This window comes from Crocuta crocuta, unplaced genomic scaffold, assembly GCF_008692635.1.
Source record: "Crocuta crocuta isolate KB4526 unplaced genomic scaffold, BGI_CrCroc_1.0 scaffold36, whole genome shotgun sequence".
Lineage (NCBI taxonomy): Eukaryota > Metazoa > Chordata > Mammalia > Carnivora > Hyaenidae > Crocuta > Crocuta crocuta.
In genome coordinates, this window is record NW_027532203.1 from 8682589 (window position 1) to 8704027 (window position 21439).

At 44.4% G+C, this 21439-nt stretch overlaps 2 protein-coding genes across 4 annotated transcripts in view; one reads left to right on the forward strand and one right to left on the reverse strand.

The window, feature by feature from the left end:
* ATP8B1 (ATPase phospholipid transporting 8B1) overlaps positions 1 to 21439 on the forward strand; it is a 116949-nt gene that overhangs the window by 78258 nt on the left and 17252 nt on the right. For both annotated transcript variants that reach the window (XM_077777688.1, XM_077777689.1), the window contains 11 exons: positions 1410 to 1482; positions 1590 to 1660; positions 3401 to 3483; positions 3602 to 3760; positions 4129 to 4217; positions 6382 to 6572; positions 8899 to 9107; positions 11160 to 11203; positions 11876 to 12032; positions 17605 to 17793; positions 19779 to 19891. In XM_077777688.1, the coding sequence (XP_077633814.1) occupies positions 1410 to 1482; positions 1590 to 1660; positions 3401 to 3483; positions 3602 to 3760; positions 4129 to 4217; positions 6382 to 6572; positions 8899 to 9107; positions 11160 to 11203; positions 11876 to 12032; positions 17605 to 17793; positions 19779 to 19891 (1378 nt within the window). The remainder of the gene's footprint in view (positions 1 to 1409; positions 1483 to 1589; positions 1661 to 3400; positions 3484 to 3601; positions 3761 to 4128; positions 4218 to 6381; positions 6573 to 8898; positions 9108 to 11159; positions 11204 to 11875; positions 12033 to 17604; positions 17794 to 19778; positions 19892 to 21439) is intronic.
* Positions 16009 to 21439, reverse strand: part of LOC144242711 (uncharacterized) — a 53710-nt gene continuing 48279 nt past the window's right edge. Inside the window, exon 4 of one of the 2 annotated variants that reach the window (XM_077777690.1) lies at positions 16009 to 16122. In XM_077777690.1, coding sequence (XP_077633816.1) covers positions 16034 to 16122 — 89 coding nt within the window. In that variant the 3' untranslated portion in view covers positions 16009 to 16033. The remainder of the gene's footprint in view (positions 16123 to 21439) is intronic. The other variant, XM_077777692.1, reaches the window with a different exon arrangement.

The window sequence follows — 21439 nt, forward strand, 5'->3', positions numbered from 1 at the left end:
ATTTGGATATGGACTGTGTTAGTCTATAAATCTATTGGGATGGCTTTTTTTTTTCCCCGTTTCAAATAAATGGATTCTGTTCTGAAGGTTACTTTTCAAATCACTTAGCAGTGTTCTAATGAAGAGCAGTAAGATTCTTAGCCTGCCTGCACAACTCTGGCAATAGCCCACAACCTGGCTAACTCTACTGGTAAAGAGTAGTTCTGGGTGGCCTTGAATCTGGGGGTCAGAGTGCATACCTGAGAGGGCCAGGGCTCTGGCTCCCCCTAGAGGAAGGTCAAGCCTGTGTGGGGACTTGGGCATTGAGGGCCAGGGCAGCGGGACCTCCCAAGGGGAAACCAGATGTCCCGCTGGAAAAGTCCAACAGAATGGTCACTAATACCCCCAAAGAGCTGTGGCAAGAAGGTTCTTTTTTGTTCATTTATAATTTGACACCCATGTGCAAATTCTCATTTACAGTTTTAGAAATACTGAAATGTAAACTAACTACAATTTAATTTATTGAAAGATAAGCCAAATTCTTTTTTAAAATCCCGAGATTAAGAATTGTGTATTAGAGTCTAATAAAATAGGTCACACTGGGGTGTAAGCATTTGTTAAAATGTATTTTAGAAGAAAAACAAAACTGTATTTAAATCCCCAGGTCTCTTATGCATGAATTAATGTGAGGACATGACACGGTCACTGGCGTTCTGCCTCCAACAAATATTAAGTTTATTAGTTGTGATAGAGTCATAATCTGTATTACGGATATCTTTGCTATGCGTGAAAAATTTTAAAACAGACTGCTGTATTTTACAACTTTTTAAAATGATGATTTGTTAGACTTTTAAATGGGTATTTCCTGTGAAATTTAAGATGGAAAAATAGTTCTTTTTATTTTGCATTTTCTCAATGTCCTTATTAGACTTATTATAAAAGCAATCCATGCTCGTTGAAAAGGGAACTTAATAGGAAGGAGACAGGCTGTAAAGTTCCCTGAGGAATCCGGGTGGCCTGTGCGGGAGCCAGGATCCGTTCCTGTTCTGGGGCCACCTGGGACCCGCATCCTAAGCAGGTGGTGGGTAACCCAGAGGCTAGAGAACGGGAGAGTGGAAGCACGGGGCGTGAGCAAAAACAGAGGAGCCAAGTATCTCCTTGCCACACGTCTAAGTAGCCTTCGTTACATGACGTCGGATGGAAAGAACGCCTCAAAATCGTTACCGTCCTCACCGCTTCCTTCAGAGGACACTGATCCGTATGACCACCTCATGTGGTTTCATCATTAAATGGCTGAACTTTTAGGAAACGTTTTTTTCTGTGCTATTCACGTTTTCCCAGAAATCTTTGGCTCCTAGAAAGAATAGTCCCAAATCCTTTGCCAGTAACTTTTAAAAGGCCAGTAAACTGTCATTATTTTTGATATTCAGGTTCAAAATTGCCAAGTGGAAAGAGATTCAAGTTGGAGATGTCATTCGGCTGAGAAAAAATGATTTTATTCCCGTAAGTGAATGAGCCCCACGTCCCTCTCTCCTCTGCTTCTGTCTTTCCCGGGCGCTCAGCTTTGCCTTGGGGAATCTCTGTGTTATTGGTGTGCCTTGTTTTCACAGGCTGACATCCTGCTTCTGTCCAGCTCTGAGCCCAACAGCCTCTGCTATGTTGAAACAGCTGAACTGGATGGGTAAGTGGGTCTTTGCTGGTCCTGTTTTAAGGCTGACTGTTAAAGGCACATCCATTCTGTTGAAAACTGCATCTGAAGAAGCCCTGAGATCTAGCCTCGCCTCTACTACTAGCTGGCTGTCCAGCAGTGTCCCTAGCAGACCAACCTCTCTTTCTTCAATTCCATCTGTAAAGTGGGGCTTTCAAAACTGCCCTTCCCCCCACCTTTAAGGAAGGTAAAAGGATGGACTCCTGAGCCCTTTGTATACAGCTGAGCAGTGTCCGGACACCTATGAATGTCGATTGATATAATGAGTTTCAGAAAAAACAGATATTTTAAGGTATTTGTTAACAATTTTGAATTTTCCCTTTGTTGGCTCTGATTTCTATGCTACCACTTAACAGACAATAATGTTCTGTTTTTGATCAGTTTTGAATACATTCCTTGAGCGCCTGCTAAGTTGCATTAGCTTTATGTACTGGCTCGTTTCATCTTCTCAGCGACGCTATGAGATTATTACCTTGACATTGCCCGTGAGGAAAGTGAGGCTCAAGGAGGTGAAGTAGCCTGCCCGAGGTCACTCAGTAAGTGGCAGGCCTGGGACGCTGCTCGCCGGTGCTGGCTCTCCAGGCTTATGTCTGCATCTCCCCCACTGATATGAGCACCCTCCCTCACTCCCTAGGTGCGCCTGACTCCTTTATGGAGCGCTGAGACCATCTCTGTAAAACCAGGACTGTCTTTGGTCTATAAATCAGTCAGTTGATCAGTGTTCCCTAAAAAACGGCTATTATTCCATTCCTGTGAGTGAGAGACTTGAAAGCTTTCCAAAGGTAGCATATCCTACCTGCCCTTTCGGGACAGAAACCGAATGGGGACGTTGAGGGCCGCAGGTCAACTTCTGAATATGTGGACACCCCGGAGTTCATATTCGTGGAGCCTGCAGAAGGCTGTGTGTCACGTGTGAGCAGCATGGCCGTCCAGAGCCCAGGTGCCCAGCCTGGCTCTGTGTGTCCTTGAGCACAGGCCTTCCCTGCTCTGTGGGTGGGGTGTGCCAAGTATTAGGAGGTAAGGTTCCCACCTCCTTTCCTCATTTCCTAAATAGAATTATCTTTCAAAAATTTGAGAGCGAGTCGTTCACTCTAGAAAGCAACAGATTGACAGAGTCCAAGCACTTTCTGTAACAAATATGTCTTGTAGAATCATCTTAATGTGATTTAATATTAGGAGCTAAATTTTTTTAAAAGCTTCTTTATTTTGAAAGAGAAAGCGAGCACCAGTGCATGAATGGTGGAGGGGCAGCAGGAGAGGCAGAGCATCCCAATACACTCAGCCTGATGTGGGGCTTGATTTCACAATCTTGAGATCACGACCTGAGCTGAAATCAAGAGTCAGAGGCTTAACCAACTGAACCACTCAGGGACCCCTAGAAGCTAAGGTTTTTAATAGCGGTGTGGTATTTAAGTCTAGACTGGCGGTAAGAGGTAAATTAGTAAGAAGGAGGACAGGATGCTTGTAAATGCCTCTGTCCCAATCATAGCAAATGGGACCAACATCTCCCAAGTCAGAAGTTTTTCTGTAGTTTGGGAAATAACCTCACTGAACTCGGAAGTTCCAAGGCAAACTGAGAGTTTGAAAATAGGAAAAGCTAATGATCTAGCTTCTGCTTCCAGGTCTACCTAACGTTACTTTGCACAGTTTTTCTTATATTCCTTTTTGAGATCCAGACTTTGTTCATTTAATTCCTTTCCCCCCCTCCTTTAGAGAAACCAATCTCAAGTTCAAAATGGCACTTGAAATCACACACCAGCATCTCCAGAGAGAAAATTCACTGGCGACATTTGATGGTTTGTGCAAACATGTCTTACTTTTTATTAAATTTTAGTTGTTCAACTCAGTCCCAATTAACTAAAACCAGAAAATCTTTCATATGTGAATACTTATGTGAATCATATTTTTCTGAAGGTTTTATTGAATGTGAGGAACCCAATAACCGACTGGATAAGTTTACAGGAACACTGTTTTGGAGGAACATGACTTTTCCTTTGGATGCTGATAAAATTTTATTACGTGGCTGTGTAATTAGGAACACTGACTTCTGCCATGGGTTGGTCGTTTTTGCAGGTAATTTCAGAGTTTCTTGAAAATTGATCTGATAGGTGCTTTTAAGATTTTTTTTTTGTTTATTTTGAGAGAGAGAAAAACAGAGTACAAGCAGGGGAGGGGCAGAGAGTGAGGGAGACACAGAATCTGAAGCAGGCTCCAGGCTCTAAGCTGTCAGCACAGAGCCTGGTATGGGGGGCTTGAACTCATGAACCATAAGATCATGACCTGAGCTGAAGTCGGCACTCACCCAACTGAGCCACCCAGGCACGCCTGATGTGTGCTTTTAAAATTAAAGGAAGGGGTTGCTCTTCTGTTCATCCTCCGTCGGAATGAAAGGCAGCATTGATTTTCCCAACTATTGATTCTCTTCAATTTTCCATTTTTAGGTGCTGACACGAAAATCATGAAAAATAGTGGGAAAACCAAATTCAAAAGAACTAAAATTGATTACTTGATGAACTACATGGTTTATACGGTATTTATTTTCTGTTTCTGTAGATGAGAGGCTAGGCTACTATCTTTTGCTCTAATTTTGTTGTATGTTTTCCTTATATAGAGAAATCTTACCTCTGCAGGCCAGGCAGAAAAACGCATGAGATGTCCCAAGAGAGAGAATATATTCTCTCAGAAATGCCTTATTCTAATTGGAGAATCCTTTTGGGAATGGAGGTTCCACTTGTAGGGTCCCCTGAATGGTTGAGTATTTTGTTAACTGGAATGACCAGTTGGAAAACCAGGGAGCCCGAGATAAGTTAGTGGGCTGGGCTCCTGGAGTCCATGCAGGGTTGATTTTACTGCTATTAGTTTCTCAAAGGGGCATTTCTCTTATAAGCAACCCTCCCCCCACGATGTAGTGTATAAATCTAAATATAAGGTGAGGCTAAATATAGTGTGCTGAGGGCCCTCAAGACACCCCCTCCCCCAGGTTTGGTGATTCCCTAGAAGGACTCACAGAATCTCTAGTTGCCTTCACAGCTATGACTTACTGTAACTTATTTTACCAAGCAAGATCAGCAAAGGCAGAAGGCTTCTGAGGCAAAGTCTGGAGGAAGCCAGCTGCAAGCTTGCAAGAGTCTTCTCCCAGGAGGGTCACACAGCAAGGCAACAGTTTGTGACAGCCCATGCGAAATGTTGTCTCTATCAGGGAAGCTCATTGGAGACTCAGTGCCTGGGGTTTCATTGGGATCTGGTCACATAGGCCCCCTCTGCCAGTGATATATCAAAATTCCAGATTCCCTGAAGGAATGTAAGGGATCAGCCTAAACCATACTGTTTTACACAGTTAGGCACAATGAGCCGTTCTTATCAGGGAATAAGAAATAAGGAGAGGAAGGAGGAGGAAGGGAGGAAACCCTCCCAAAATCTGAGTTCCCAGATGCTGGCCAAAGGCCAACCTTGCAAGCAAGTCTTTTAAAGACAGCATCTCAGGCCCGGCCCCAAAATATGAGGCTGTCCTCCAATTTCCCAATGAGAATTAATTTTTTCCCAAGTACTTCGTTTAATTTGAGTACATAAGCTTTTAGGGATGTCTAATACTTACCATACTTTAATTACATGTACATATTTAAAGTCATACAAAAGTAATACATTACTTTAAGGGGCAGTTCTTTTTTTCCCTCTGATCTCCCATTTCATGAAATCTTTATTTGAACTTTTCACGCACGTTTTCCATGTCATTGTCCTGGTTATGGCCAGAGTTCATCTCTCCTCCTGAGCCACATTGTTTTGAGATAGAGCACTTTTGGAATCTGTAGCCAGAAATGTCAGTCTGTCCTCGGAAATCATATTCCTACCCACAATTATTCAAACACCACTGGGCGAGTTGACTTTTACATTCATCCCAGAAGCATATACTCATCATTTCCATAACAGAATACTCACTGTACTGCTTCATAAACAGTCTTAAATCTTAAGTGATAATTAAGTCTTCAGGAATAATTACCTGAATCGGGGTGAAATTCCCTTATGCTCTCTCTCTCTCTTTTTTTAATGTTTGTTTATTTTTTGGAGAGAGACAGAAACAGAGCACAAGCAGGGGAGGGGCAGAGAGAGAGGGAGGCACAGAATCTGAAGCAGGCTCCAGGCTCCAAGCTGTCAGCACAGAGCCCAACACGGGGCTCAAACTCACAGACAGTGAGATCATGATCTGAACCGAAGTTGGCTGCTTAACTAACTGAGCTACCCAGCCGCCCCTCTATAGTCTCTTTTAAAAAGTTATTTCCATCAAATATTTTCTATAAACATCTCAGTTCAGCATTGTTTGAAATTATTTCATGCTAAGCTATCTTCCCCAAACAGTATGATATTATTCAAAGTAAAAGTAACTGATAGAACATCCTGTAATGTAAGAATGTTTAAGGATTTGAATATAAGACACCACCTTCTCTTTCAAACAATAGTTTTGGGGAAAAAAAAACTGCGCCCCTAAGTGTTGTCAGATAAATCAAGCAATCGTAGAACTCAAATAGGCTCTCAAAGCATTCTTATGCACTGTTTTTTCCTTGAAGTGTGTTATTTTTGCAGACTACCAAGTAATCGTAAACGTGCTGGAGTATTGTGCGAGGTTAACTGGCATCTGTGAGATTCTGGGGGATGGCCATCCATCTTCCAAATACACCTCAATGTTTTTTGTCTTCCAGATCTTTGTTGTTCTCATCCTGCTTTCTGCTGGTCTGGCCATCGGCCATGCTTACTGGGAAGCTCAAGTTGGCAATTATTCTTGGTACCTCTATGACGGACAAGACTTTACACCCTCCTACCGTGGATTCCTAAATTTCTGGGGCTACATCATTGTTCTAAACACCATGGTGCCCATCTCTCTCTATGTCAGGTAAGGCTACCCTCTCGTTGGCTTTTTGCCTTATGGGAAGAATGCAGTACGTTTTCCCAACTTTGCCCCTTCATCTCTATCAATAATTGTTTCAAAGGCCATAAGGAACAAGTAAGAAAATAGCTTTCATTTCAGAATTGGGGGTAATATAGGGAGAGGAAATTAACATCGGAGTGTGTGCTCTGTGCCAAGCACCGCACCTTGTATCTTGACCACTTTATAGATAAAGATGAGCAGGGTTCAGAAGTCACTCACTTGGTAAGATTGCTTCTCAGCGGACTCAAAGCCCCAGGCTTCAGAAAGGGCCTTGGGAGAAAGCTGGAGATTTCAACTCACACGGAAAAGCTTAGTCGTTTTTCTTTTTAGGAGCCTTCCTAATCTCTTCTCTGTGTCTTCCTTATTACCACGGGTACAGCCATTGCTTGTAAAACACTTGCTGGTCACTACCAATGGGAATGCCTCTCTCCCTGCCCTCATCCAGCCTCTCAGAATGTTCTGTTTCTTATCTTAATCTGAACCCTCATAAAGGAGTCAGGGTCATATCTGTGACAAACGGTGATCACCTTGCTTGGTGAGATTTCTTCCTTTTTGTTTTTTTTTTTTAAACTTTTTCTTTACTGTCAAAGTTCACTGTCATTCATCAGTTGGATTTTAGACCGTTGCAAGAGGAGTTGTGCCTTGGAATATACTCAGCCAGAATCTACTCTGACCTCCACTTAAGTAACAGCCCAGAGACATACGGGATCACATATGCTTCTGTAATTAGAAGCACTTAGTTTATTTTAATTTTATTACCTGTGCATTTGTTTTGTTTTTAATCTTATTACATGTAGTTAACATTGCTCTTTCACTAGGAAGGAGAGCCCTGGGGAATCATGTGTTTGCAATGGCTTTAAAAAAAGGAGAAAAAACAACAAAAACCAGAGATAAGGTTTACCTTTGTGGAGGGAGCTATTCAACAGATTATTTTGTCTCGAACTATAAATGCATGTTATAAAATAAACCGTGTATGTCGTTTTGGTTTTACAAAGTCATGTCATGTAACCAATATGATTTCCTTCTTTCTCTTAGAGATAAAGGTCCTTCCAAAGCATAAGTTGGATCAAGTCATTCTGCCCTTTGTTTTGTTTTCTACCCTTCGTTTCCATTTCATTCAGGATAAACTCATTACGGAGGCCTCACTGTAACCCACAAGGCCCAGCGTGATCTTGTGATGTCTGTCCCCTCCCTCCCACAACCTCCTGAACTTCTGCCCCCTCCTTGGTCTCTCCAACTTCAGTCCCCTCGATATTCCTCACCGGTTCCAGGACCTGCCACAGAGCCTTTACACCAGCTCTGGTCTCTGTCTGGAACATTCTCCACTCTTATCTACATGGTTGCTCTTTCATTCCCTTTGGGTCTCTGTCCAAACACCACTCCATCTTAACTATCACTCTGTCTCTTCTGTTCTCACCTTGCTTTGATGTCCTGTGGGGAATTTTCACCACACGCTAGATTTAGAGTTTATGTATTTGTCCCTGTTAGAAGGTAGCCTCCTTGAAGGTAGGATTTTGTCAGTTTTGTTGACCTATGCAGCCTCCCGTACCTAGAATGGTGTCTGTACATAGTAGGCACTCAGGAAATATTTACAGGGGGAGGGAGGGAGTTCTTTTTCCATCTCTTTAATTTATTATAAAGACATCTTCTGCCTAGTTAGCAATTGCTGGATATGTAAACAGCATCCTCATAACTGAGATATATTTAACCCCTTAAAGTTTTCAAATTGGGATGATTACTTTAGACTATCTTACTTGGGACATTCTATAACCTTATAGAAATTTGGTGGGGGTGGGGGGAACTATGCTTTTTCAAAGTGTGCAATCACAACATAGAGGTTATTTGCCAGAAGCTTCCTTGCTTTTGGGCCTCTTTGTGAGCACACATATTCCGTAACCCAGCGGACCCTCACCGACAGCTGGGGGCAGGCGCGAACACCGCCATTCCAGGTGTCCTGAATGTGATGGAAATGAGAAAAAAGAGAGTAAGGACTGCCACGTCATCACCCTGTCCCTGGTCCCGTAGGGCTGCGTTCCCGGAATGGGGTCCTGTGGCCAGATGTTGTCAGGAATGAGTGGGAACTCACTGAATGAGGCGCAGTAACCCTGAAGCTGGAGAAGGATGTGTCCGGTCGGGGGCACCTGGAGGCTGGGCCCACGGGCCACCACGTGGCTTGTCTCCTGGCAGATGGGCAGCTGGCTCCGGGGCGCACAAGTCAGGGGAAAGCTCGCTGCCCGCCTCCCATATCCGAGAGCACCGTCCACACTAACGTGTTGCCTTGTCTCCCTAGCGTGGAAGTGATCCGGCTGGGACAGAGTTACTTCATAAACTGGGACCTGCAGATGTACTACCCTGAGAAGGACACGCCCGCCAAGGCCAGGACCACCACGCTGAATGAGCAGCTTGGCCAGATCCATTACATCTTCTCTGATAAGACAGGGACACTCACGCAAAACATCATGACCTTTAAGAAGTGCTGCATCAACGGGCAAATCTATGGTGAGTGGAAGCCGTCACTCCGTCCCTGAGCACGCGGGACCAGTGCCTTCCCAGCACTGCCGGTGCCCTCCTGGTGCACAGCCCTGGTGGCCATGCCGGGCTGAGTCCCGAAGCGGCTTTGCTGGCGGCATTGGGAACACATGTGTGGGAAAGGTCAGCGGTCAGAAACAGGCACACATTCCTCAAGAAATCAAACACAAAATTGCCGTGTGATCCAGCTTCTGGGGGGGATCTCCAAAAGAACCAAAAGCTGGGACTGGAAGAGATCTTCGCACAACTGTGTTCATAATGAGCATTATTCACAATAGCTCAAATGTGGACGCAACCCAAGTGTCAGTCAGTGGATGAGTGGATAAACAAACTGTGGTCTCCACATACAACGGAGCCTTATTTAGTCTTAAAAAGGAAAACATTCTGGGGCGCCTGGGTGGCGCAGCCCGTTGAGCGTCCAACTTCGGCTCAGGTCATGATCTCATGGCTCATGAGGTTGAGCCCCTGTGCAGTGAGCCCAGAGCCCGCTTCGGATACTCTGTCCCTCTGTCCCTCTCCCCCACTCATGCTCTCTCACTCTAAAAAATAAACATTAAAAAAAAATGATTAATGTAGTGTTTTACATTCCTTTTCCACAGTACGTTTTTTTTTTTAATGTTTATTTATTTTTGAGAGAGAGAAAGAGCACAAGCAGGGGAGGGAGAGGGGGAGACACAGAATCCAAAGCAGGCTCCAGGCTCTGAACTGGCAGCACAGAGTCTGACGTGGGGCTCGAACTCACAGACTGTGAGATCATGATCCAAGCCGAAGTCGGATGCTTAACCAACTGAGTCACCCAGGCGCCCCTAAAAAAATAAACCTTTGAAAAAAAATTTTTAAAAAAAGGAGAAGTCTGACACACACTATAGCATGGATGAACCTTAAAGACGCTGTGCTCAGTGAAAGGAGCCAATCATAAAAGGGCACAGATAGTATGATTCCACTTATATGAGACCTTAGAGCAGTCAAATTTATAGAGACAGGAAGTAGAATGGGTGGGTGCCAGGGGCTGAGGGCAAGAGAGGGTGGGAAGTTATTGTTGAATGAGTATATAGTTGCAACTTTAGCAGATGAAACAGCTATGGAGGGGATGGTGGTGATGTCACTCACCAGTGTGACTGTATTTATTGTCACTGAACTATGCACTTAAACATGGTGATGGGCAGGGCGCCTGGGTGGCTTAGTTGGTTAAGCATCCAGCTCTGGGCTCAGCTCAGGTCATGATCTCACAGTTCATGAGATCAAGCCCCACGTCAGGCTCTGCGCTGACAGCATGGAGCCTGCTTGGGATTCTCTCTCCCTCTCTTTCTGCCCCTCTCCTGCCCGCACACTCTCTCTCTCAAAATAAGTAAACTTTAAAAACACGGTTAAGGTGATAAATTTTATGTTATATGTAACATAAACATAAAAATATAATAAAAATATTAAGGCTAATATTGTATTCAATTAGAATGCTCTAACTTCGAGATAAAGACTCAGTATAATTTAATAGCTATAGGAACACTATGCTTTGTCCTTGTAGAAAGCTATACTATGGATGTGTTTTCGCAGAAGGGGCATCTCAGATATGGGGGCCCATGAAGGAGGTGGGACCCTGTGTGGGGAGGGGTTAGGAAGTGGTTCTCATGTGCATAGTGGAAGTCCCTTTTGAGCTGGGGGGCAGATAAAGCACTTCAGAGGACAGGGGTCTGGCCCCAGAGGAGGATGAAGTATGGAACAAGAGAGGCCCCAGTATTTGAACCTCTAGACCTGGGGGTGGGGGTGGGGGTGTCTGCAAACTCCTTCTGTTGAGAGCCTGACAGGAAATACTGTAGCCATTGCAGGCCAAAGATGGTTTGTATCAGATTTTCTTCTTTGTTATGTTTTGTTTGGTTTTGACAACTCTCCAAAAATGTGAAGATCTCTCTAAACTTGAAAGCCGTCCAGAAACAGGCAGGGACCCAGAGAACCAAAGCAAGGGGAAGAGGAGGGACCTCTTCACGCAGGGGAGCCTCCATTTATCTTGTCCTGTTTGTTTCTCAGGAGACCATCGGGATGCCTCCCAGAACAATCACAGCAGGATAGAGGTGAGTCCTTTAGCTTACGGAAGGGTTTGGGGTGTGTATTAGTTGCCTACGGCTGCTGTAACCAACTGCCACCACAAAGCGTGGCTTCAAACAACAGAAATTGGGTCTCTCGCAGCTCTGGAGACCAGAAGTCTGAAATGAAGGTGTCAGCAGGGCCATGCTCCCTCTGAGGCTCTAGGGAAGGATCTTCCCTCGCCTCTTCTGGCTCCCGGTGCTTGCCCGCAAACCTTGGTGTTCCTTGGCTTATAGACCCGACACTCCGATGTCTGCCTCATTGTCACATGGTGCTCTCCCAGGGTATCTGTGTGTCTGTGTCCAGATTTCCCACCTCTTATAAAGACACCAGACATGGGATTAGTGCCCACCGCCCTCCAGTATGACCTCATCTGAACTTGACTTTATCTCCAAAGACCTTTCCAAATAAGGTCAGAGTCACAGCCACCAGGAGTTAGGATTTCAGCATAGCTTTTGGGGGGACACAATTCAACCCACAACAGGATGCCTTTTTGTTTTAAGACAGGGACGAGCCTCTTGACACCTTAAAATGTATGTTATAATCCTAAGAAAATGTGTCCTCGAAGACTTGACTTCAAAGACCAGCTTCTCTCATTTGTTAAGCCCACACTGCTATTTTTAAAATCACATTTTTTTTTCCTCCCCCACTTCTCTCAGCAAGTGGATTTCAGCTGGAACACGTTCGCTGACGGGAAGCTGGCATTTTACGACCACTATCTTATCGAGCAAATCCAGTCAGGGAAAGAGTCGGAGGTTCGGCAGTTTTTCTTCTTGCTCGCAGTGTGCCACACAGTCATGGTGGATAGAATTGACGGTGAGTGTTTCCCTGGCATCTCTGACACAGGGCCCCGGGGTTTTTAGTTTCCAGGTAACTCACGCCCAGCACTCAGAGTAGTAGAGTAGAGTAGTAGAGTAGTGTGCATGTCAAGTCTGTCTTTTACTTAAGCGATGAACACGGGTGAGCACCTACCTTGAGTGCCTATGAGGTAGCAATGTATGAAGCAAGCCCCCAGTCTCTGAAAATGTACATCTTCTTCACAGCGATAGCTCCCAACGTGTTTATCACTTTGCAAGTGAAATCTTATCATTCAAAGAAATGATGGACTCTTGCATTATATGAGAAGAATCATAATCTTCCTGCCCTGTTATTACTTGACATTTATTGAGCATGAAGAATCATGTCTTATCTGGATTGTAGCTAGACTTTGAGCTTGAATAATCTTTGCTGCAAAATAATTTCAGAGAGAATTTATTATCTAGATTCAGATATGTTTGGGGTTTGAAATAATACCCACCAGAGCCTGGGCTTAAGGTGCCTTTTTCGTTGGAAGGAGCATAATTAATGTGTATTTGCATGGGAGCCAGCAAAGCTGACTTGTAGATTCTTTTTTAAAAAGTTTATTTATTTTGAGAGAGAGGGAGAGTGAGCAGGGGAGGGGCAGAGAGGGAGAGAGCGAGAAACCCAAGCAGGCTTTCCACACTAGTAGCATGGAGCCTAATGTGGGGCTTGATCTCATGAATCGCGAGATCATGACCTGTGCCGAAATCAAGAGTTGGATGCTTAACTGGCTGAGCCACCCAGGCGCCCCTCCTTTGCAGCTTGTGTGAGCTTTGTTAGAGCAAATGTGTCCAATGTCAGTGAAAGTTAGCCATTTTTTCACATATGGACATTATAATAAGTTACACCTGTACATTATTGAAAGAGGAATGGAACCCTTTTGGCATTTCTGCAATGGAGCAGTCTGCCTGTCCATCCTGCACTTGAATGAGTGCAGCAAAGTAAGGTGCCTTTCTGTTTTCTGACCCTGTGGTTTCATGTGGGGCAAGTACGAAATCTCCAGAGGGAGAATATGCAGAAAAACTGAATGTGTAAAAGCTTTATGTGCTATCTTTCAGCAAATTTCAAAGAAACCCATTTCAAGTGTGGCCATAATGGTGCGATAAAGCAAGATAGCAGCAGGATTCAAACTGGGGCAGATACATGGAAGGTTATTAGCAGCCAAAGTGAAGGAAGGCAGAAAGAGATCAGCCAGGTCATGAATAACCAATGTAGAGGTCAGAGTCTGTTTTCTAGACAACCACGTTTTACTCATACAGTAAGTATCAAAGTATGATCTTTCGAAGCAAGTTGGTCATCTTAGGTCTTGACTCATTAGTAAAATTATTCATCTTTTTTTGTGTGGGGGTGGGTGGGTGGNATCTTATGGTCTCTACTCTCACTGGGGTATTATGGGAAGAGCCCTGATCTGCTAGAGATGGGCTGGCCCAGCTACAGCACATGGTATAGACCAGGGTCTTTGGTCCGAGTATCAGCTTCCTCAGTGTCTCGGGCAGAAGGTTGGAATTCAAGTTCCCTTTGAACCTAACACTGTGCAGATCTCTGTCCCACTGTCCGCTGAGGCAAAGAATTGTATGTCCCGAGGAAGCTTCTTTCATACGGCGTGTGACAGGCCATTGCTGTAGCCATTGTGAATGGAGAACTGCTGGGTTTCTAGATGCAGGGGCTAAAAGAGAAATTGGTTTTGATACATGAAGTACCTTGAAAGGGTCCCTTGGAAAGACCTTGGGAAGCCCCTCCTCCAAGCATGAGAGAGAAGGAATTAGAGACCCAGAAGTCAACAAGGACTTGTATGACCCGTTCAGCAGGTCAGAATCCCTTCTGGTTCGGTCCCCTTGCAATCCCTGATTCTGGGGCGCCTTGCTCTTGCGTTTTCTCTCTTTTGTAAGAAAAATGGAGACTGGTCAGTCTTTTCTTTTGCATACCGTCAACAGGAGAAGGGAGGAAATCCTTTCCTATCTGCTGCCATGCACATCTGCCTAGTTCAGCAGACAGTGTGTGTGGCCCGAATGTTGAGTCCCTGTGGAGGCACATGGGGACGAAGTGTGGAGAGAAGGCGTTGGTTTTCTGTTGCTCTGTGATGAATTTCCACAGCTCAATAGCTGAAGACCCCCATTCTTTAGCCCACAGTTCCGTAGGCCAGAAGTCTGGGCACGCGTGACAGGGTTCTCTGCTCAAGATCCCCCTAAAATCAAGGTTGGTCATGTTCTCATCTGGAGCTCCGGCTCCTCCTCCAAGCTCAGGTGGGAGTGCAGGATTCAGTTCTCAAGCCCAAGGACCGAGGTCTCCATTTCCTGTGCCTACAGGCCTCCCTTCTTCCAGCCCACATGCCCGCCCCCCCCCCCGCCCCCCATCTTCAAAGCCAGCAAGAGAGAATCCCTCTTCCACGGAACCCCTTCCATGCTTTGAATCCCTCTCCCTAGGAAAAGCCCTGTGCCTTTAAGGACTGACCTAATTAGGTTGGGAACAGTCAGATAATCAGTATCTTGAGGTCAACTGATTTGGGCCTTAATTACTTCTGCAAAATCCCTTCCCAGCAGGACCTAGATTAGCATTTGAATAATCGGGAGGAGGTGCTGTTACACAGCATGGGGGGCAGGGACCTAGGGGCCTTCTTTGATTCCTACCTCCTGCAGAGGCCCTGTGAGAGCAGAGTGTGGAAGACTTGGAGACCCGTTCTTCACCTGCAGGCCTGTAAGTCAGGATATGCTGTGAAGAGAGGCAGTGTTTAAGGAGGTTGGAGCACAGCGACCCTGGAGGCTGGTTTAGAGGCTGAGGGCCTGGCTGATGGTGGGGTCTTTGGGAAGGATGAGGAAGCCACAGATGCGGGAGACATTCAGCACGTGATTTGAAGGGGGTGAGATTGTTGAGGGGTAACTTGTTTCAGGGCAGGTGAATAGGAGATGGGCTGGTATCCACCGGAGGAAGCTATGGTTCCAGATCACCAGAGATGCGATTTGAGGTTTGAGCATCTTTTTTTATGGGCACCGTTTTCATGATCCACAAATTAGTTTGTGAAAGAAAAGAATATCTCTCTAGTTGCCTCTAAGTGTACGGTAAATAAAGAGTTCTCTTCAGAAATTATTGCGGAGGATTATTTTTTAGTCCTAGTTTCTTCCTGCCAACATAAAGTTGGAGTTTGGACCAGCTCTCTGAATTTCCTCCTGTCTTCATTAGTCTGCAATTCTGTGACTATTACTAGAACCAAGTGGAAGGGTTTTTCTTTTTCCTTCTTTTTTTTTTTTTTTTTGGTCATGATAACAATATCAGTGTTTGCTCCAGATATGACTGTCTTAGTCATGGAAACTTTACCACCTTTTATCATTTCGTTGCCCTTTTTCTGTTGGAAGTAAGCTTGCCGTCAGCATGACGCAAGAGATCACTGTGCCAGCTACGCTTGCTGAAGGAGTCGTGTCCTCACTACTACTTGGTCAGCTCCGGTTAAATGTTTGGCCCTCCCGGGGCACCTGAGAGGCTCAGTCAGTGGAGCGTCCAACTCTTGATTTTGGCTCAAGTCATGGTCTCGAGGTCATGGGATCGAGCCCTGAGTTGGAACTTCTTGGGATTCTCTCTCTCCCTCAGCCCTTCCTCTGCTTGCACCCGCACTCTCTCTCACTCTTTCTTGCTCTCTCTCTCTAAAAAGAAACATTAAAAAAATATTTTGCCCCACTGGAGGTTGTGAGGAAATGGATGGATTTAGCATGTACATTTATAACTTTGGGTGTATGACTTTCTGGGTGAGCAGAAAACAACCTAAAGTGTCCTCTTTAATTACTAAACTGGGAAGTGATTGATACTGACTTGGAGTGAGCCATCTGAGCGGAGGGGACAGGGGTGCGGGGAGGGGGGGCAGGCACACGGAGGTGCAACCCTCCCTGTAGCTTATTCACCCTGGAGCATCCTCTCCTTACCTGTAATACTCCTTACCTGTAGGCAGTTTTCAAAAGCCGCCCATCCATCCGTGGCCTGGATCCTGCTCAAACCATGGCGGAACACGAAATGCCTTTTTCTGCGAAAATCCACCTGACCATAGATGTGCTTTTCTTTCTGCTTAGAAGCAGAAACACTAAAGTAGAAAGATGGAAGATGTTTTTCAGCTTTTTACTGAAGTACAACATGTGTATGGGGCCCAGCGTATAGCTCGGTAAATTTTCGCAAATGGAATCCTCCCTTGTCCTGAGCACCCAGATTTTAAAAAACAGAACAGTATGAATCCCCTAGAAGTCCCCTTGTGTTCCCTTCCAGTCATTGTACCTCCAGGGAGACCAGTCCTGACCCGGACTGAATAGCACAGGGTGGCTTCATCGGTTTGTGGTCTGTATGAATGGAATCATGTAGCATGGACTTGCATGTCTGGCTTCTTTCACTCAACACTGAGATTTATTCCAGTTGTTGAAGCGTACTTATGAAGACAAGGCAGCTTTCCATTAATTGACTTTAAACATCAAGAGATTAAGCCAACTGATGAATTTTGAGGTTTTATTTTAACATGAGAATATGGCTTTGGTGAAGTAAGTATACTCTTCCAGAGGGAAGATAAAGTATACAATGCTTTTGGAAAACCAATGAGTAATATATGCCAGTAGACTTAAAAAAAATCAGTATTCTCTCTTTTTAAGTTTTATTCATTTAAGTAATCTCTATGCCCAATGTGGGGCTTGAACTCTCGACCCCAAGATCAAGAGTCACATGCTTTTTCCAACTGAGTCTGTCAGGTGCCCCCAAATTATCAGTATTCTTTACTTTAACTCAGTAATATCACTCCTAGGAAGCTATACTTAGAAAACAGTCAGCAAAACCTTTATACACATGCAAAATGGTTGCTACAGTGTTATTTTTGAGAGCAGATAAATTTGGAAATAAACTAAGTGCCTGTAATTGGAAAATGGGGATATGTTTACATTCATTAAAATAATGTTTAGAAAGAATTTTTAAAATTATGTCAGCATGCTCAGCATATTGGGTTAAAATAACCAGAATGTAAACATATGATAGAAACTATTACAGAATTAGGCATTTTCAAAAGGACTGGAAGGAATGGTATTCATGTCAATAGCGCTGTTTTTCCTCTGGATGGTGGCAATATGGGGATTTTGCTTTTTTCCCCCCTCTAGTTTATATTACTGTTTATAATTAGAAATAAAACCGTGAAGCTTGAAAAGTGTTTGGGCACCTGGGTGGCTCAGTCAGTTAAGCGTCCGACTTTGGCTCAGGCTGTGATCTGACCATTCACAGGCTTGAGCCCCGTATTAGGCTCCGTGATGACAGCTCAGAGCCTGGAGCCTGCTTCATATTCTGTATGTCTCCCTCTCTCTGCCCCTCCCCTGCCTGTGCTCTGTCTCTCTTGGTCTCAAAAATAAATAAACATTAAACAAAAAAAAATTTTTTTTTAAGTATTAATGTTGACATACTCTTAAGAAGCAGATTTGTTTTCTTGGGGATGTTTTGGGCTTTGTGAGACATCCTTACCCTCCATGTGAGCCTCAGCCATGACCTCTCTGTCTAGTTTTACAGATTTTCTGCTTTTCTCTCCTGCCTTCCTTGTTAGGTCAGCTCAACTACCAGGCGGCCTCTCCTGATGAAGGTGCTCTGGTGAGCGCTGCCAGGAACTTTGGCTTTGCCTTCCTCGCCAGGACCCAGAACACAATCACCATCAGTGAATTGGGAACGGAGAGGACCTACAATGTTCTTGCCATTCTGGACTTCAACAGTGACCGGAAGCGAATGTCTATAATTGGTAGGTCTCCCTCAAGAGTGTGTCTGTGCAGCATTCATTGAGAGGTTGCCTTTTATGCATTTGATTTCACGACACCAGAATAAAACAGGCAATGAAGGGGCCGCTCAACTCCTAGGAGATTTCCCTGGACTTCTTGAAATGCATTTTTTCCCTTCATTCTGCATGGGATCCATCACTCACAGGGACAACGGCAGTTTATCTTGAGTCTTGCAAACGTTGACATTCTTGTGCGATAGGGGCTTCCAGCTGCAGAATCCAGGGTGGTAACACAGTGGATGATGGATCCACAACACATGCTCTTGTTTTGGGAGGCCGTCCCAGCCTGTCTGCCCTGCACTGGGCGGCAAGGAAGGAAGCAGCAGCATGACACGGGCTCAGAGAAAAGCAAGGCTGTGCTTATGGAGCAGAAGTGAACCTCTGGGGCAGGCCGCCATTCAGTATGGCTTCCCAATACTGACATGTTCATAATTGAAAACAATTTCAAACGTACAGGAAACATTGTAAAAATGGTTTAAAGAACTCTTGTATTCTCGTCCACATCCACAGACTGCTGGCATTGGCCACATGTTCTTTGTCATTTTCATCATATACAGGTCCTTGTTTCCTGAACCACTGGAGAGTAAATTGCAGAGCTAAGGCTCCTTTTCCCTAAATACTTAAGTAGGTATTTCCTATGAACAAGAACATTCACTTATATGTAAATACGATGATTAGAATCAGAAAATTTAGTGTGAAACAATATTGTTATCTAATCTACAGGATGTTTTCAGATTTTACCAGGGATTTTCTTTTCCCTTCCTCCCTCCCTTCCCTCCTCCTTGGTTCAAGACCCAGGTTGGCATACTGCAGTAGGTGATTGTTAACTCTGGTCTCCTTTAATTTAGAACAGTTTCTCCATATATATATTTTTTTCATCTTCCATACGTTGATATTTTGTTTTTAATGTTTCATTTATTTCTGAGAGAGAGAGAGGACAGCGTGAGCAGGGGAGGGTCAGAGAGAGAGGGAAACACAGAATCTGAAGCAGGATCCAGGCTCTGAGCTGTGAGCACAGAGCCCAACATGGGGCTCGAACCCACAAACTGCAAGATCGTGACCTGAGCCGAAGTCGGCCACCTAACTGACTGAGCTACCCAGGTGCCCCTTTACGTTGATATTTTGAAAAGCACAGGCCCATGTTGTGTTCTGTTGTGGAAAGTCTCTCAGTTTGGATTGTCCAATATTCCTGAATTCAGGTTATGCATTGTTGGCGGGAAGGGTGCATGGATTGGTGCTGCTTTCTCCCGGCATGTCACCTCTGGAAGCCCAGGGTTATTAGTGATGTTAGCTTTGATCACTCAAAGTGTTCACGAGATTTCTCCACTATGGGACTGAGTTTTTAACCAAGAAAAATATATAGGTTCAACTGTCTACTGAACTCTGATGAGGCACATTTTACTGAGTGCTTTCTGTGTGCCTAACACTGATCTAGGCTGATTATCATGCCTGGCATTTACCTTGAAGACCTCAAAATCCAGTTAGTTCTGAGGCACATACTATTATTAAATTATCTCACAGATCCAAAAATCCAAGAAAAATGGTCACAAGGAGTCTTGTGGTCTGAGTATTAAAGGCAGTAAGTGTCCCAGGTTTATAGGTAAGAAAGATTTCTACAGCATGGACAAAGAAGGCCTTATGGAAGATATTAGCACAGGGCATGGCACAGAGTAGGGAATCAGTCCATATTTGCTAAGAGAACAAGGAAGGATATGAAAAGCTGAGCTGGCTACCGCATTGTTTTCATATTTATTTCACTATATAACATTGTATGTAGATAGCGGCTTACCAGCTTTCCTGAGAGTGAGGTTTTTCTAGGTGCATTCATGATTTTCAACGAATGGTAAATTATTAGCATAGTAACGCTCCAAATCGACTTTATAAATGTAGTTTTCTATTAAGAAATCAAAGCTAACTTTATGATTTGCTTCTCCTTCTCTTCCTACTAGTAAGAACCCCAGAAGGCACCATCAGGCTTTATTGCAAAGGCGCCGACACGGTGATTTATGAAAGGTTACATCAGATGAATCCAACAAAACAAGAGACACAGGATGCCCTGGATGTGAGTCCCACCCTCACCCTTTCTGCCGCAGATTGCAGACTTCCTTTCTGATACTGTCTTCGAAGCTCAAATGAAAGCTCTGTGTGAACTGTTGACCCCTCTGTTGTCTTGGTGCAGTTGTGTGGAAAGAGCACCAATGCAGGAATACGGCAGCCATGTTCTGGTTCTGCCCCTGCTGAGGACTTCGCAGGACATGACCATGGTGTTCTTTCCCAGCATCTCAGGTGGGCAGCGTCTGTAGGAGAGGCCCAGGGTAATGACGGGTCCAGTGACCCTGAGCGAGCCACATAACTATAGTGAGCTGTAGTCTTAATATCTGTGCGGCCTCCAAGAATCCCACCAACCACTTAATGTACATTGAAAAAAAAGCATTCACGTATGATGGGGCGTGAGAAAGCAATGCACTGGATAACTGAGTTCTGCTACCTTTGTTGTAAATCAGTTTGGTCTTCATCACTTCAAATTTGTTAACTAAAGGGAGTGTGAACTTAGTCCAGTGATATTGCAGTTATTGAGAATGCTTCTGGAAATTTCTCTCTTGGCATTGCCTATCAATACTCATATTGTTTTGGTTCTATTAATGATGGCAATGAAGTAGAGAGTATATCCATCAGACCTGGTATCCCTGTTCTGCCTCTTCACTTGTTTTGTGTCCTTGGGGGAAACAGTTGATATCTCACTGAAGCATTAATGACCTATGTGAAAGAGGAAGAGGATAATTCCTACCAAGGAGAGTCATTGTAAGGGAAAGGTCTTGCACAATTCCCAGCATTTAGTAAGTGCTTAATAAAAGGGCTTTCTTCCCTGGGTCTGACTGAGTTTGGGGGCCAGCCAAAGGTCCTTGGGGAAGACGCCTGTACATGTTGTTTACTTTTGGGTCTCATTTTAAGATTGGATATGTTGTCGGGGCGCCTGGGTGGCTTAGTCGGTTAAGCGTCCGACTTTCCGACTTTCGCTTAGGTCATGATCTCGCGGTTTGTGGGTTCGAGCCCCGCGTCGGGCTCTGTGCTGACTGCCAGCTCGGAGCCTGGAGCCTGTTTCAGTCTGTGACTCCCTCTCTCTCTGTCCCTCCCCTGCTCACACTGTCTCTCTCTCCTAGAAATAAATAAAACATTAAAAAAAAAAAAAAAAAACTGGATATGTTGTTGAAGCAGTTATAATAGATAATTTCTCATGAGGATATGAATACTTGTAATTTAATCAAACAGATGCAGAACCTTCCAAAGAATCTTTGTTGGTTGAAATAGTTCTGCCATCTTGGCTAGACAAGATGTGACTAAAGTACTAAAAACATTTTTACTGGCTCATACTTAAGCTGTTTAAAATAGTTTAGGGACGCCTGGGTGGTTCAGTCGGTTAAGCATCTGACTCTTGATTTTTGGCTCAGGTCATGATCTCCCAGTTCATGGGATCAAGCCCTGAGTCAGGTTCTGCGCTGACTACATGGAGCCTGCTTGGGATTCTCTCTCTCCTCTCTCTGCCTCTCACCCACTTGCACTCTCTCTCTCTCAAAATAAGTAAACATTAATAAAATAAAATAAAATAGCT